Source organism: Aquarana catesbeiana, linkage group LG07 (genome assembly GCF_042186555.1).
Source record: "Aquarana catesbeiana isolate 2022-GZ linkage group LG07, ASM4218655v1, whole genome shotgun sequence".
Taxonomy (NCBI): domain Eukaryota; kingdom Metazoa; phylum Chordata; class Amphibia; order Anura; family Ranidae; genus Aquarana; species Aquarana catesbeiana.
The window spans coordinates 288,283,331-288,301,393 of NC_133330.1; the positions used below are offsets into that span (position 1 = coordinate 288,283,331).

Genomic DNA, 18,063 nt, shown 5'->3' on the forward strand with positions numbered 1-18,063 from the left:
TCCTTCAACGGATTTTGTTGTCGGAAAATTTTATCTCCTGCTCTCCAACTTTGTGTGTCGGAAAATCCGATGGAAAATGTCCGATGGAGCCCACACACGATCGGAATTTCCGACAACACGCTCCGATCGGACATTTTCCATCAGAAAATCCGACCGTGTGTATGGGGCATAAGAGATGAATAAAAAATGTGGTTTCTACCACATTTTTTCAAGAAAGATGTACACAGGCTGATTTACATATTGAAGACAGCCCAGAAACTCTAGGAACTACAACATAAATGCACGAGACACATGGGTTTGGATAATAAAATGTCAGCCTCTATTGTGTTAGCAGCTTTTCGTCCCCCCCCCCCCCCCCACCAACCACTTACCACAACCACTTTCCTTTTGATTTTTGCTTTGCCTGCCACGGTATCATACAAGGCCTGGTCTCCATCCATCCACACAATATTTTTTATGCCATTGCTGGACTCCAAATCCAGAGTGTTCAGTTGCAGAATCATAAAGTGGAACAGGTGTCCATCAGTACCCACGCTCTGTACCACGATCGGCTTCTCCAAATTCTTGACGTCCTCCTGGAAATAGTAGGGGACAATATTAGGAGGAGCTATGCTGATCAAAACCTGTACATCACTATTATGCTTAAAGTGTATGTAAATCCTATCAATGAGCAAAAAGCGCCTGGAAAAAGTATTCACACCCCTTGAAATTTTCCACATTTTGTCATGTTACAGCCAAAAACGTAAATGTACTTTATTGGGATTTTATGTGATAGACCAACACAAAGTGGCACATAATTGTGAAGTGGAAGGAAAATGATAAATGGTTTTAATTTTTTTTTTTTCAAATAAATATCTGAAAAGTGTGGTGTGCATTTGTATTCAGCCTCCTTTACTCTGATACCCCTAACTAAAATCTAGTGAAACCAATTGCCTTCAGAAGTCACCTAATTAGTAAATAGAGTCCACCTGTGTGTAATTTAATCTCAGTATAAATACAGCTGTTCTGTGAAGACCTCGGAGGTTTGTTAGAGAACCTTAGTGAACAAACAGCACCATGAAGGCCAAGGAACACACCAGACAGGTTAGGGATAAAAGTTGTGAAGAAGTTTAAAGCAGGGTTAGGTTATAAAAAAATATCCCAAGCTTTGAACATCTCACAGAGCACTGTTCAATCCAACATCCGAAAATGGAAAAAGTATGGCACAACTGCAAACCTACCAAGACATGGCCGTCCACATAAACTGACAGGCCGGGCAAGGAGAGCATTCATCAGAGAAGCAGCCAAGAGGCCCATGGTAACTCCGGAGGAACTGCAGAGATCCACAGCTCAGGTGGGAGAATCTGTCCACAGGACAACTATTAGTCATACACTCCACAAATCTGATCTTTATGGAGGAGTGGCAAGAAGAAAGTTATTGTGGAAAGAAAGCCAATGACCCAAAACATACAGCCAGAGCTACAATGGAATGGTTTAGATCTAAGCATATTCATGTGTTAGAATGGCCCAGTCAAAGTCCAGACCTAAATCCAATTGAGAATCTGTGGCAAGACTTGAATATTGCTGTTCACAGATGTTCTCCATCCAATCTGATAGAACTTAAGGTATTTTGCAAAGAAGAATGGGCAAAAATTTCACTCTCTAGATGTGCAAAGCTGGTAGAGACATCCCCAAAAATACTTGCAGCTGTAATTACAGTGAAAGGTGGCTCTACAAAGTATTGACTCAGGGGGGCTGAATACAAATGTACGCCACACTTTTGACTTATTTGGAAAAAAAATTGAAAACCATTTATCATTTTCCTTCCACTTCGCAATTATGTGCCACTTTGTGTTGGTCTATCACATAAAATCCTAATAAAATACATTTACGTTTTTGGTTGTAACATGACAAAATTTGGAAAATTTTAAAGGGATATAAATACTTTTTCAAGGCACTGTACTTGTTGGTCTTGCCAGCAATCGTATGAGCTGATGACTCCCTGTGCCTTCTGCCTCTGTTGAGCGTTTTTAGTTAGCATTTTACCAGCTAAACTCTGCAGGAGGTATAGCCCTGTCCTAATGGAACAATATACTGCTCCTCAATGCACATTGCATGGCAAGTGAGCATTGCCCCAGGACAGGAAGTGTATTACTGCCATGTGAAAAAAAAAAAACCTAATGCAGCCACCACATCTATAGACAGGTAAGCTGTAACAATATTAGAGAAGAAGTGGGTCACAGAAGTGCACTTAGCCTAGTACACATGGGCCAACATTTGGGCTCGTGTGTACAGCAGCCTATCCGGTTGCTGTCAAACGGTCATGCTGGAAAAACAGCTGCCAATCAACATCTGAACAACACTCACAGCCAATGACTGCGAACACTGATCGGTGTATTCTGAGAGGGGTCAGTCCCCCTGACAGAACACAATAGCTCAGTGGGCAGACCGCTGTACTAACATTGCATAGTTAGTACAGCAAGCTCTGCAGATGTTTTTCATTCAGCCCGCTTGGCTGAACTTAAAAAAAAATAAATAAAACTCTGTGTGCACCAGGCTTTAGCTTTGCACTCCTGTAACCCATATTCAGCCGGTTGACGTCACCCAGTTGTTCCAGGCTCTGGATGAATCCCAACTTTAAAGTTGGAGCCCACCCAGGTGCCTGACTGGCAGCTGGCTCAGCCTCTCAATCGCTGAAAGCCTGAGCCAGCCTGGCACACCAGTGAGCTCTGGAGGGGCAGAGCAGAGAGCTGGTGACTGACAGTTACCGCTCCGTGCTCAGAGCAGACCAGAGAACGGAGCAGGCTTTGATCACTCAGTTCTTTATCTTAGAGGGAATTGGGGGGGGCAGATGTAGCATTGGACCGATGCTGCATCCACCTAGGTGAGTGTGCAAGTTTATTTTTTATAATCCCAAACTTATTTTTTTTAAAGTGTACGTAAAGGCAAAAAGTCAAGAATTTTTTTAGGTACACTTTAGATTTGTGTTCTTAGGTTTAGATACTTTACCTCTCTAGAAAGAATACAGAAGATACTATTGCTGACCTCCTTATATAGATCAGAAAAGTCAGAAGTCCTCATCTAAAAGATTATTACAAATCATCAACTCAAAAGCACGAAAGCTGTAGAATCAGCAAGCAGTCAGATAACTAGAATATTCATATAAACAGTGTAGTAATGGCAGACTCCATGTTTTTCTAAGGACCGGTTTCCTTTAAACGGCTGTGCATTGTTATCAGACGTTTTAGTTTTCAGCCTTTTCAGAACACATAAGGGAGATAAAGTTGTAAGAAGAGACATATTCCCAAACCATGGCTGACTTTTTGTAAGGTATTCTCGCTGAGAGAGAACAGTGGAAACTTCTATAGAGAAAAATATGAAGGCTGCCATTCCCGGCCTTCCAGGAAAAAGGTTAGATGCCGGTTTCTCTCTCTGCATTCAGGGCAGGACTCCTGAATTGCATTTTTCTTCCAGGCCAGTAATGTAGGAGGTACTGAATCCATCAGATCAGCAGCAACTAGGATTTTCTTTACAATGACTGATGGAGACCTGACAATGCCAAATGCACTTTGTATTAATATAGAGATTTTTTTAAATATGTATAGGAACTATATATTAGTATTAGTAGTATTTGTATTTATTTTTTTAAATAAAAGTGTAATGTAATACACAAATAAATGAAAAGAAAAGCTCACTGCCAGAATAACAATGAAGGAGATTTTTGATCTTGCTATGTAATTCCAGAGCAAGCGCAATCTATAACCATGATTAATGATCATACAAAGGATGAAAACATGGATGCAGCCTTATATCTATGCTTTCTACTTGATACTGCTTAGTAATCAAAGTCTATGGCTTCTTGGATTGGCAGTCTAGCCATACCTCCAAGCCTATTGATCAGTGACGCTTGCTATTACAGTGATGGGCCAATAAGGAACCAGGTCAATATTTGTATAGTACTCCATCCCAGGAAACCGGTCATTCAAGTGCTTATCTGTGACACAGGACACTATCAGAGGAATTAACAAACTGTCGAAAACGGTCAGCAGACAGTTCTGTGTGCTGCCTGACACAGCGGCACACAGAACCGATTGCTCCTAATCAACAAAGCTGCTATCTTGTGCCCCTTAATTAGGAGCAACATCTGCTCCATTTTTTATGTTTAGAAGAGTGATGCAAGGTTGCGCTTGCACAACCCTTTGATAATTCTCTCCTATGTGGTTAAAGGTGCCCTTATAGAATGGCTGAATGTGCATACATGATCCAATCACATCCACGCTTCAGGATTTGGACACACTCCCACAGACAGATGCCTGGCCCCAAGGAATTTTAAAATTTTGTCAAAGGGTAGATTAGGGGGAAGGAGATCAAATAGGCAAACATTGCAGATGAAAATCAGCAATGAAGAAGAAGAGGTCTTCTGACTGACCATGCAGACTGTTTTTTCTCAAAAGCTTTTGGAAAGTGGTTGTGTTCGAGACTTATGCGCATGGGCTCATCTGTTCCAATCAGATAGATGTCATCTCATATTTAAAGTGGTTGTAAACGCTTAAGGTTTTTTACCCTAATGTATTCTATTAAAGTGATTGTAACCCCCATAATAAGTAATGTTAGAAGACATGCACCTTGTTATGCTTTGTCTCCCAAGAATCTAAATCGCATTATCTGTATCTCTTTGTTGTAATTTCTGCGCCCGTCACAGCCCTCTGAGGCTGGGTTCACACTTCTACAAATTGGATGCGGGTTTCCCGGGTTGTTTGCGCATGTCAAAACAACCCGGCTACCCAACCAATAGGACATCCAGGAGGGCGACACCCGACTTCATGTTGACTGTCTATGCTTCAGCGAAGACCATCCAATCATAGGGGAGTCGGAGGAAGTAGGGGGAGTAATCTTGATGGATTTGATGTGCATTGCTGCGGGACACATGCCCATTGTATGAGACTTTTAAGCATTTTGTCAATCATAGGTGAGGGTGTGTGGCGACATTTTTTTGTAGGAAAGAGGGGAGTAATTGAAATGACTGGCTGCTGCTCCTTGGTGAGACGGGACAGATGCTTTCTTATGCTTTACAGTATAAGGTACACTTGTCAGTTTATTTTTTGGGTTTACAACCACTTTAAAGGTAAAAAACTTTTTAAGTGTAGCTCCCCCCCTAAAAACTTACATGAGAGCCTGATCTCGATAGAGCACTGCTTTATCTCCCCCTCCTCACTGGACTCAGTGAGTGCAGCAGGACTCAGTGGCGATCAAATCCAGTGACAAGGGAGCAGCGATAAGCTGCATTGTGTGTGTAAATAGACACACACAGTGCAGCTCAGGACTAAGTCCGCATGAGTGCCCCTAGAACAAGTGGCTTGCTATGGAAGCACCCAGATGGCAGGAGGAGCCAGGACTGCCAGTGGGGGGCCCCAGAAGAGGAGAATCGGGCCTGCTCTGTGCAAAACCACTGCACAGAGCAGCTAAATAAAATTAACCCCGTACGGCAATTTTTTTTTTTTTAAATTGTGACTGCAAGTGGGGGAAGAATATCTCTTGCTCGCTGTTACAATGGGAGATCGGGAGGGGGGGGGTGTTGCGGGGGCCGGTGCTACAGTGACATGTTACACCCTGAATATGGGTTTAACATGTTACCAAAAGGTGAACCTTTCCTTTAAACAAGAATTACACGTGTGCTGTAACCATACGAGACCACCCCAAAATGGTCTCTATAGAGCTATCAATCAAATCACAAATATGTCAGCATATCAAAAATATATATCAAATAGAATGTGATTAGTCATTAGTACATTTTGTACCCCAAATCTGCTGCACTATACTTATACATAGCTATCATCATCTGACGCTATGAGCAAATAACAGTTGTGGAAGAAGCTCAAAGATGGGACATGACTTGAGTAAGGAGACTGACTCTTTAAAAAGTTGTTGGTCTGTCTCTACCTCCACTTTATGGTTCTTCCTTCACTTTATGGTACTGTCCATTTATGTACTGGATGTCTACCCAACACTTTTTGTAGCACTGTTTGCTCACAGCTTCAGACAGTGACTCATGTGTAGCATAGCAAAGCAGAATTGGGGTACATTCTGTACTAATGTATATGTACGTGTCACAATTTGCTTTTTGATACTATATCTTTTTGAAACTTATTTGGTTTACCAACATATTTGTGATATGATATACTTAGCCATTTGCCTGGATTTGCACTTTACATAGACCTTCCTGCTTGTCAGAAATTGAAGTTAACCATTGGCAAAACACGGAACTCACCCCAAATAGCATCTTAGCTTTAGCCACAGCACTCCCAAAAGCAGTCATAATCATTTTGGCACGGAGTTGGTCTGGCAGGAATCCTGCTCTGGTGCTACAAGGATCCAGAAGGTATATAGTATGTGGATGGCTGAACGGGTAGCCATCTTTAAATCCTGTAGCAGAAGGATCATAACATATCAAAGACAATCAAAAAGGAAAAAAGAAACAGAATGGGTTATTTTATTTCTATAAAAATGTATGTGGTGCAAAGTAAGCAATTTATTACTATTAAAAAGTATGCATTATTTGTACCAGTTCCCCTCTACAGCAATTTTTTCACTTTTTTTTGCACACATCTTAAAATCTGCAATTTTGGCTAAATGTAAACCCCCCAAAACTATATTTTCAGAAAGCAGAGAGTTTGTAGAATAAAAATATAGTAGTTGCAATTTTCTATGTCACACAATATTTGTGCAATTGTTTATCAAAAATATATATTCAGGAAAAACACACCAAAATAGATTTTATTGCACACAAACGCAATTTAATCCCCATTGTACATAATAAAAGAGAAGGCAGTGCAGAGTAAATAGATACCATATGTGCAAGCTTCAAAATTGTATGTGCCTGCAAAATGGTGAAAAAATAGGGAACCCAAAATTATCAATAGGCAACGTTTTGAATGTCTTTACACCTCATCAGTTTAGAGTAAACTGTAAAAATGACGGGCCTAAAATTATTGCTCCCACTCTGAGGTTTGTGGTGATATATAACATGTGTGGTGCAATTGCCGTTTACATACTTGTGTGCACCCCCTGTGCTGAGTTTGCATTTTCTGGTGTGTTCAGGGCAACAGGTTACTTTAAATTTTTATATTTTTATTACATTTTATTGTCATTTTATTTTTTAATTACCCCTTTTCTCTGTAACAGGAAACACTCAGAGAGAATTCCTTCCCACTTCATTGACAGCAGGGGAGATTAGAGAACCTCGATCTCCTCCTACTCGCTGTCCTGAAACCATCTGATGTGTTTCAGGTGCTCATGGGGAGAGCAGGAGAGCCTGGGAAACACAAAGGAGGAGAGGAGCACACCGTCTACACTGAAAAGTGATTGGGCGGCTACTCAGACGCCCAGATCACTCTTGCATGACAGCTAGGATCCGTCTGAACAAAACAAATGCAAGCTCATGAGCTTATTTTAAACACTTTACTCTCTGGACGTGCCTAGTACGTCCAAAAAGCAAAAGGGTTTAAAGTACAACTAAGATTTCCATGTCTGTACTTCATATTCTACATGCGTTGTGCAGTAAAACCTCATTTCATGATGCATATTTTGCTCACCTCTGTTCAATGTAAGTTTCTGACACTTCCCATCCTCATTGCCCCCACCCGAGTCTAAAGGGTGTGGAGAGCATAGGTATCCCCTTAAAATTCAGAGGCATAGGAGGTAAACAGCAAAACTACAGCTTCCAGCATTCAAAGCATTTTCTCCCTATAGCGGAGCATTTTTTTGGGAGTTACAATTACAGCGACAGGGAAAATCGCAGAGTTAGTGGGATCATGCTTTGCTGAGCGGGTTCATATGTGTCCTGGGCAGTGATGAATACTAGGTGATGGATGTGTCTCCAGAGGACTGTACCATGTGACTACATTGCATCACACTGTAGTCCAGGACAGCATAGCAGACACACAATATGGCAGTGGGGATTTGGGGAGGGCAAAGAAGTATACACACTGCAAAGAATACAGCAAAGAAAGTGAAAAAGTAGTCTTTGGCCATAACCTTAAAAATAAACGGTCACATTGCAATCTTTGTTAAATGAGCAAAAAGAGCCATATACTTTATCATTTGCCGCTGCACAGGTTTTTGGGGAGCTTTTAGTTTTGCTTTCATAAACATTAGGCTCTGTAGCTAAATATTTCTCCCTGCAATTACAGAGAGAACCCTACGGCTAATGTCACATTGGCAATTTTTTGGGCACCACTTAGACCTTGATTTTGTTTTAGTGATTTCTTGCTAAAAAAAAAAAAATCATAATCATTTTCTATGGAATTCCTAACTCTACAATTGAGATTCAGCAGTTTTGTGTTGGCAGTAAAATTGCCAGAGACAATCGCTTATCATTCACCTCTTTAGTTTAGCTTAAATCGCTGAAGGAGAGCGAATTACATCAGAGCACAACCCAATGCTACAGCATAATCACCAGGGACTTCAAAATGTAAACGAAATGAAAATGGTAGCTGCAAGTCAATGGCATTAGTGATTTGCAGCAGTGATTAATCTTTGCTACAAAATCATCTGCGTATCATTAGCCTTAGGCTGGGTTCACACTACTGCGAATTGGATGCGGTGAATTCACCGCATCCAATTCGCATGTCAGGAGATTGTGACCAGCTCTCTATGGAGCCGGTTCACACATCTCCGGAGCGGTTCTGGTGCGAATTTCACAAAAGTCCTGTGCGTCTTCTGGTCCGTTTCAGGTCCAAACTCAGCCAAAAATTTGAGCTAAAATCGGACCTGAAATGGTGAACAGGGATGCACCGGACCCCTGCTGTGAGCCGCTCAGTGCTGCAGTGTGAACCCAGCCTTCAAGAAGAAGATTTTTTATTTTCTCATGCAGTAGTCCTGTTCCTGCACTGCATGGGTTAACTGCTCCTTTTTGTCTAGACCAGTGATGGCGAATCTTGGCACCCCAGATGTTTTGGAACTACATTTTCCATGATGCTCATCAACACTACAGAGTGTGTGAGCATCATGGGAAATGTAGTTCTAAAACATCTGGAGTGCCAAGGTTTGCCATCACTGGTCTAGGGGATTGCAGAGCGGAGATATACTTACCTAATCCGCCAATCCTTCGAGCGCAAGACCGATCCCCACCGCTCCTGCTGCCCTGCACGCTAGCCGTCTTGTGAGTGGACTGTTCCTGGTGTCATCATGTCCATAAGCTGTCTCTGGATGTGAGGATGGCAGGAACAGTCCACCGCTGGATGTGGGGGAGCAAGGTTTTCTGGAGGATCGAAGGATCGGGTAACTATAGCTTTTCCTTGCGCCCCTAGACAAAATGAGCAGTTAGCCCATACAGTGCGGGAACAGTACCACTGCATGGGAAAATAAAAATTTTGCACAGAGTTCTTCTTAAAGGCGGCTATATACTGATTGAAATTTGGCCACTTCAGCAAGAACGACTGATCGACTTCAGTGCAACAAGCCTGTCGAGTTTTTTTTATTTGTGTGATCACTGCTGGCTGCTATAGCTGCTAGAAATAATCATTGTTCTCTGATGGCAGGGAAACCTCCCACTGTCAGAACACAATAGAGCAGCAGGAAGGATTCCCCATCAACAGTCAGTATCAAGCAATATTTTTTCCTCCTTTTGGTGCTTTTCTGATGCGTTTCTGGATGCATTCCAGGTGCTTTTTTCCCTGTTTTTCACTATACTAGGGTCCAGTGCATTTTTGATGCATTCCACGGCGTTTTTGATGCGTTTTACTGCATTCCAGTACAGTCCAGTGCAGGAAAAATGCAGCATGTTCTACTTTTTTTTTCTGGCACTGTAAAGCCCTGGAACTGACTGCACTGGTGTGGACTATGCCATTGGAAACCATATAACCTACTTTCCATGCGTTTTTGATGCAGAACTAAAACGCACTGGTTCTGCACGTTGTGTGAACTGGCACTAAAGCCATTTTTTTATTCAAATAGCCCATCTTGCTGAAGCTGGGAATCATACCTAGATGATTTCGTTCCTCGTACACATTCACCTCCTGAAGATCGATAGCGGGAGACAGTGGGTACAGGGAATCCAGGCCTTGCTGCTCTGTGACTTGGATGTCGCTCGGCGATGCCTGGGGTTCTAGGGCAGTTTTAGTGCTCATCACTACACCAGTGATCCCTCTCACAAAATAAAGGACGGATTCTGCAGAACCAATACAAGCTTCAGTTTAAACATTACATGTAGAAAATACAGCTGTCATGACTCTACAAGATCAGAGAAATGCCTGGGCTGTCACTGCTGACCTCTCGTTATGAAAATGCTAGTTGCCTGGTGTCATGCTGATTCATTGACTTCAGTATTGTGAGTCACTGACCTGGAACAAACAGGCCAATCAGGAATTCATTTGCTCAATGCTAGTTCAGGGCCTGTAACTCAGAAGGCACTGAAGCCAGATACAGTCTGGTACCTAGGACTGTCAGGCAGAAGTCAGCTCCGTCAGCTTCCATATTTCTCTTAGCACAGATTTTAAAGTGGATCTTTTACTAACTTTAGTAGTCTGCGTGAATACATTTCTAATATAATGCAATTTACAGCAACAATATATTTTTTTTTCAATAAGATCAATCTTTTATCATTAAAGCAATAAAGCAGCTGTGGCTAGGCTGGAGTCTAGGGTAGAGGAAACCAGGAGAACCATATAATCAGTCTGACTACAACATTCTAACTACCAGGATGTAGCAAAGTCATGATGGAAGGTAGCAGTAGGGGGCTGATCTGTGTGAAAAAGTACACACACCTCTTAGAAACTAACAATTACTGCACCGGAATTTGCACACTTTGGTAATTTAGGCAAAGGATTTTAATGTAGGAAGCAGATGCTGAATGATGTCTGAACAATGTTGGTGGCGGCCTACTTGGAAGATGTAGGCACTGCCAGGAGAAACACTGATTTCTGGAAAGGGAATAAATATACAATATCTAAAAGTTATACTTAAAGTGATACTAAAGTCACTTACCTCCTCTGTGTAGTTGGTTTTGCACAGAGCAGCCCAGATCCTCCTCTTCTCGGGTCCCTCGCCGGCACACCTGGCCCCTTAATCTTGTCGAGTGCCCCCACAGCAAGCAGTTTGCTATGGGGGCACCTGAGCCGAGCCGCAGGTCCCCATTCAGACGCAGAGCTGCGGTTCAGCTCTGCCCCCTCTCTCTCTCCTGATTAGCTAACTGACTTTGATGGTCAGCAGCGGGAGCCAATGCAGCTGCTGTCTCTCAGCCAATTAGGAGGGAGAGTCCCAGACGGCCGCGGCACTCGTGCACATCGCTGGATAGAGATGGGCCCAGGTAAGTATTAGTGAGGTAAGTATTTTTATCAACGCATTAAGATAAAAAAACCTTCTGCCTTTACATACACTTTAAAGTGTAAGTAAACCCTCCTATCGTTTTCAGCCAAGGAAGCTGCCATCTTTGCCTCTGTTTACTCTTCAACTGCCATAATGCTGCACATGTGATCCGTTATGACACCAGCCATTGGATGGTTTGACAGTTTGGTTGAGAGCACAACCAATGGGATTGTTACATTTCCAGCACGTGCCAGAAATTAAACTGTTTTATGGATGGGTTTACTTCCGCTTTAAAGCGGAGTTCCACACGTGTTTTAGTTCATTAAAAGTCAGCAACTACAAAAAGTGTAGCTAAACAGAGACTCGCCAGTCCCACGGTCCATCGATGCAGCCGCCCGGAGCCTCGCTCCTGTCCCTCTCCTCTCCTCCGGCGCCATCACAGCCACTGTGGGCACCCGGCCGTGACAGCTTTCGGCTCCTCGGCCGGGCGAGCGCTGCGCTCTGCTAGTGGCCAGCCAATCTTCTGGGACCTGTGACGTGTCCCAGAAGATTGTACAGAGAGACGTGCCGCCTAGGAGAAGAGGAGGAGTCCCCTAGGCGGCCAAGAGCAGGAAGGAGGAAGTGGGACAGGATGTCCCACTCTAAACTAAGTACCCACTCCCGCCCCAAAAAATGACATTCCAAATGTGGCACTTCAGGAGTGCTTAAAGCAGAAGTTTGAATTTAGGGTGGAACTCCGCTTTAAGGATGGGTTCAACTTTGGAAGCATGTTACACATTACACCCATATGTAGGATGTAATGTGTAACATGCTCCAGCAGTCTACACACACAGCACCCCCTGAATCCTCCCCTGGTGGCAGCAAGCAGGGTTTCTTCTCCCCGCACCCGCTGTCACAATTTAAACTGTGCGAAACTCCACGTTCATTCATCCACAGATATCTGTGAATGAATGGACTACAAGTACTGTCTTCCACTGCGGAAAATGGCTTGTAGTTCTCAATGAACTGTGAGGGCGCTAGTGAGCTCTCTTGTAGTTTATTGATCTTCCTGCTCTTCAGTAACTGTATAGGTGGTATGGGCAGACAGCTATACTGAGAGTCTGCAGGAGCCTGACATTGCACTTGTGATCTACTGATTTGGCTGCAATGCTTTCCAGGCTCCTGCAGGAAAAATAATTAAATGCACATTTTTTTTCCCGTAGAAATATGTACATTAATTAATTTTTCCCCAAAAGGCTGAACTCCAGCTTTATCTTCAGCCCCACACAGTTGCACAGGCTCCTCTTCGGTACTGAAATTTCCTACTCTGATTTTACTGCACTAGCTTATCACAATATTCATTTGAAGCTGCAGCATGTCAGATAAAACCCACCTCATTTCCTGTCTGAAGGACGTCCAGCATCATCAAGCTCTTTTGTCTCTAACCTGACTGGCCCAGCCTGCCCCTTTCATTCATTGGATTTCAGTTCCTTTACAAAAGCTCAGCGTTACCCAGGGTGATCTTCATGCAAATGCAGCCTGCCTAGGAGAGTATCAAGGTATTTTTTTTATTACCATAACTTCTCCCAAGAGCAAGCCAACCACTTAAATCAGGGCTGAGGGCTCTCGAGTAGTGATGTATAGAGATGCACTGAGAAACCGCGATGTCCAGTAATGTAATAGAAACAGTTTTTTTTGTTTTTTTTTTAATTCCTATTCTGAGCAAAACAAGCAAACAATGTGGCTGCCAATGTGTAAACTGCAGGCACCTTGAAGTGGCAAATAGGAATGCCTGGGAGGTGGCAGCAATCGCCGTCACATGGAAGTACCAGAACTTTGCTGTCTCAGAACAGTCCAGCAATCATGTTTGCAGGAAGCAGTTAAACTGCTGCAATAGAATTCCAGATGTGTTTCATCAGAGATTTCCCTTTACTTCCTGTTCCAGGACACAAATCTCCTTCACACACTACATTACTTAGTCTTCATTTGTGCAAGTATTACCATACTTTGCGTATCATTTTTTTTAAACAAACATGGTTCATGCACATTTTATTAGTACCAGTTCCCTGTTGTAGGTTCATGTATGGGACTTACCTCTTCTCCAGGATGCTGCTAGGCGATAATTTTCTATAAAGCTCCTTTGGGAGAGGCCAGGATATGAAGGGCTCTGTGTCCGGCACAAATGCAGAAGACCTTGCAGCAGCTTTGGGCTTAAAAATTAAAGGAACATTATTACAGTCTTTATTATAAACAAATGTGCTGGACAAACAGATAAGTACACAGATACAATGCACACAAAAGACCTCTGTATTGGACAGTGAAGGAGAAGCGGCAGACTGATGAAGTCATCTCTCGGTCATTCAGCTATCTCACGTTCAATTAGCAATTTGGAGGCTTGGAAGCCAGGAGGGGGCAGAACCAAGCTCAAAGGTTTACAGCTGCCTGGATATGAGTACTAAGACTACCATTGCTGACTTCCTTCTGAAATTACTAGTTTCCTGGCTGTCTCTGGTTTTAATACTTTGAGTCCCTGACTGGGAACTAGTAAGCACTAAGCAAGGTTGAAACTCTTGATCTGCACTTTCTCCATACCAGCGACCCCAAAAGTATTGAAGTTACTGAATCAGTATTCCAGCCAAGGAACTATTGTCAATAGCATGTCCAGCTGTAGAGCCCACTGGTGGCAATCTGAGTATTTCCCTCAGTGAAGGTATCCAACAATGCTGGTAATTTGGTATTCTGGAAAAATAATCTTCTGAGCCCTTTGAACGTATAGGTCAGGTGTTCCCAACCCTGCCCCCTGTAATCCAGTTCATTAATTCTGTACAAGCTGAAATGGTGTGACACGAGGCTGTATTATCAAGACCTAACTTGGTTGGTCAAGGTGTGACACTCACCAGTACTCTTCCCTGGGTCTCTGTTCCTCGACGGTGCTCCACAGGCAGGCATTGGAAATTGTATTGTGTACCAGCTCTTCATGGTTCGGGAATGTGTATGCCGGATCTTCACATATACTCATTATACCCTGTGGCAAGCCTTCAATTAAACTGGATTTGGTCAGCCAGAGGGCCTGCTTCACACCTACAGAGTGAGAGAGCTTAATTTTATCCCCGGGTGTTTTCCACATAGGGTTATTGAACAGGTGTAAAAGGTATTCATTATGTGCAAAGTACAGACAGCCATAGTAGCTGGGGAAAGATTAATCTGATTAGTTCCATCATTCAGTATTATGGAACCAAATTTTAAAGCCCAACTCCGGGCAAAAGAAAAAAGGTTTGCCACACAGCCAGGCAGTGTTCACATTGCACAAGTCAACTGCTTGTCTTCTCTAGGAGTGAAGGACATGCTTATACTCACCTAATCCCCCGCTCCATCAGAAAATTGTGCTCCCCCAATGTCCAGCAGTGGACTGTTCCTGGTCTGTGCTTGATGACATTAGAAACAGTCCACAACTCAAGACCGCTGGAGTGCAGGGGTGTTGCACTGGTCTTGTGCTGGGAGGATTAGGTAAGTATATCTCCTCTCTCCAATCTTAATCTAGACAAAAACCCATGCAGCGTGTGCCAGCCCCACTGCATGGGGCTTTTTTTTTTTTTTTTTGCCTGGAGATCGTCTTTAAATGTTAACATGTCAGCAAATCAATTTTTGGGTCATTATCTTTAAAGGTATGTTCCATATCTGTGTACATAACCTTTGCATATCATTAAATACTGTACCTGCTTTATTGTTTTGAATGAACTTCCCTTCCCTAAAGCTGGCCATACATGGAGCAAATTTTGGCAAGTTCTTCATGAACTGGCTGAAATTTGAGCAGAGGGTGGCCCTGTTGAGGGTCAGAGGGAGAGGGTCTCCCACCCAACATCCTTCGATCTGAAAATCAAAAGGAATCAGGTGGAAAACTGTCAGCCAAACAGAGGTTGTATCCAATCAGAAGCCGTCTTTATTGGTGCAGACTGTCGAGATACAATACTGGGCAGGGAAGGTTCCTTCATCCAGACTGTTTTTGCAAGGATATAGGAATCTATAGCTTACTGTAGCAGTTAATCCCGTCTGTAGACAATTCCAGGGCTGGCTTATGAGCAGAAAAATATCAACCGAACAATGTTTTCTAAACTGTCCGATCAATCCTTCTCATTCAGAAGACGGCCATGGGGCACCACATCCAGTGACTCACTGAGTTCTTCTAAATCCCGCTCTCTCTCTCTCACTGACAATTACAAAGAAGTTCAGGAGACACAGAAAAGGTTCTGTATCATTCAGGGAAGTTCTTGTTGGTATCCCTGTTGGGAAGATTTCCCCTCACTCGACTTCTCACAGCCACACAGAATGCACATAAAGAGCTTTCCAAGCCCAGCTAAGGACCTCCACCAGTCCTACCAATTCACCAAATTGTCAGGATCACAAAAAAATACTGACCTTCTTCTATACCAGTGATGGCCAACCTTGGCACCCCAGATGTTTTGGATCTACATTTCCCATCATGCACTATGCAGTGTAGTTGAGCATCATAGGAAATGTAGTTCCAAAACATCTGGGGTGCCAGGGTTTGCCATCACTAGCTCACTGGTCATAGAGTGCCGGACAGAAAGGAAGGAGTGAAGAAAAGATGCCATGCTGGTGGGGTCAGTAGGAAAAGAATGGAGGAGGAACAGAATGTTCTCACTGATCATGACACCTACAAGTTGTCTCCTGGGATGGAAGCCTAGTATGACCGGAGATGTCCTGTGTGTTGAGAGTAAGGTCACAAATACACAGGTAGGTGTGTGTCCAACTGGGACTACAGGACTGGCCTGAGAAATACTGTATGACATTTTACAGGTCGCCTTGCAAAACACCCACGGTTTACCATTCCCCCCCCCCCCTTTGGTGTGAGTATTCCCCCTCCACAACGAGCTCACCAGACAACCACCTCCCCTCCAAGGTCATTCGGCATTCCCCATCACCCTCAGGTCACCTACACCACTCAGTAAGTTCTTCCCTCTATCCTTGAGCCACCCCTAATTCAACTTCATTTTGGGGTCATCCTGCTCCATCTTCAGGTCACACCATACTCCACCCTTGGGTCTCTCTACACCCCCCCTCCGTCTTCGTGTCAACTGCTTCTCTCCTCTCCACTCCACCCTTGGGTCACCCCAAACACTGCTCCATCCTCCGGTCGCTCCACCCTTGGGTCACCCCAAACACTGCTCCATCCTCCGGTCGCTCCACCCTTGGGTCACCCCAAACACTGCTCCATCCTCCGGTCCCTCCACCCTTGGGTCACCCAGCTCAACTCTTGGGTCACCCTTTGCCCTGCTCCATCCTCAGGTTGCTCCACTGCACCCTTGGGTCAAAATGTGCCCCTCTTTATCATCAGGTCAGCTGCATGTCACTCTATCCGCAGGTCACCTACCACTATCCTCGGGTCACCCAGTGTCCCCCTCCGTCCTCAGATCACCCGGCTCTGTCTTTGGGTCACCCAGCGCCCCTCTCCGTCCTCGGGTCGCCCAGCGCCCCTCTCCGTCCTCAGGTCACCCCACTCCACCCTTGGGTCACCCAGCATCCCCTTCCACCCTCTCAGATCGCTGAACCCCCCTCCACTCCGGAGCTCTCAGCCCCCCAGGGTCACCTTGCCCCCCGTACCTCCCATCAGACGACATTTGGCACTGAAGACATAGGCCGCGGTGTCCTTGTGGAGCGGCATGTCCTCGGAGGGCGGACATCGGTGGTGCCGGGGGTTGTGCCAGTCCGGACTCCATCGGGGGTAGTTGGGCCGGGCCAGCCAGGGGAGGAAGTATCCCCGGTCCGCGTATGTGATCCGCTCCAGTCCCGGGATCTCCGGGGGCTCCGTCTTCACCCGGGGCTGTACGGTCTGCTGCTTCCTACTACACCGGGAGGACACACTGACACAACGGAGCCCCGGGCCTCGGACACAGCGCCCGGACACCGGCTGCAGCATGGAGGCCGCCATCTTGGGGCGCTGAGGATGACGGGAAATGGACTGTCACTGGAGGGAGAGAGTCAGAGAGTGTATGGAGGAGAGAGGTGTGAGCATGTGTGAGATCTACAGAGCATATCACTAATATACCTGAACTACAATCCTCCGTCCTCCCCCTGAACTACAATCCTCCGTCCTCACCCTGGACTACAGTCTTCTGTCCCTCCCTCCTCCCAAACTGTCCCTCTCCTAGACTACAATCTCCTCCCAAACTGTCCCTCTCCTAGACTACAATCTCCTCCCTCCTCTCAAACTGCCCCTCTCCTAGACTACAATCTCCTCCCTCCTCCCAAACTGTCCCTCTCCTAGACTACAATCCCCTCCCAAACTGTCTCTCTCCTAGACTATAATCTCCTACCTCCTCCCAAACTGTCCCTCTCCTAGACTACAATCCCCTCCCAAACTTTCCCTCTCCTAGACTACAATCTCCTCCCTCCTCTCAAACTGCCCCTCTCCTAGACTACAATCTCCTCCCTTCTCCCAAACTGTCCCTCTCCTAGACTACAATCCCCTCCCAAACTGTCAATCTCCTAGACTACAATCCTCTCCCTCCTTCCTCCCAAACTGTCCCTCTCCTGAACTATAATCCTCTCCCTCCTTCCTCTAAACCTGTCTTTTTCATGGACTAGAATTCTCTCCCTCCTTTCTTTGAAACCATCCCTTTCCCTGACTACTGTCCTCCTGTCTCTATATCCTCTAACACTGTCCCTCTCCTGAGCGATGGTCCCCCCTCTGCTTCCTTCAAAATTGTCCCTTTCCTTGACTACTGTCCTCTGTCCCTCCATCCTCCAATACTGTCCCTCTCCTGAATTATAGTTCCCTGT

General features: G+C 44.7%; 2 protein-coding genes across 3 annotated transcripts in view; one reads left to right on the forward strand and one right to left on the reverse strand.

The window, feature by feature from the left end:
* MRPL37 (mitochondrial ribosomal protein L37) overlaps positions 1-17,264 on the reverse strand; it is a 22,665-nt gene extending 5,401 nt beyond the window's left edge. Inside the window, exons 1-6 of the mRNA XM_073593475.1 lie at positions 16,885-17,264; positions 14,160-14,343; positions 13,357-13,472; positions 9,962-10,147; positions 6,248-6,402; positions 372-575 (exon numbers count right to left, since the gene is read on the reverse strand). Coding sequence (XP_073449576.1) covers positions 372-575; positions 6,248-6,402; positions 9,962-10,147; positions 13,357-13,472; positions 14,160-14,343; positions 16,885-17,212 — 1,173 coding nt within the window. The 5' untranslated portion in view covers positions 17,213-17,264. The remainder of the gene's footprint in view (positions 1-371; positions 576-6,247; positions 6,403-9,961; positions 10,148-13,356; positions 13,473-14,159; positions 14,344-16,884) is intronic.
* CYB5RL (cytochrome b5 reductase like) overlaps positions 16,876-18,063 on the forward strand; it is a 35,865-nt gene continuing 34,677 nt past the window's right edge. For both annotated transcript variants that reach the window (XM_073593476.1, XM_073593477.1), the window contains exon 1: positions 16,876-17,288. In XM_073593476.1, coding sequence (XP_073449577.1) covers positions 17,238-17,288 — 51 coding nt within the window. In that variant the 5' untranslated portion in view covers positions 16,876-17,237. The remainder of the gene's footprint in view (positions 17,289-18,063) is intronic.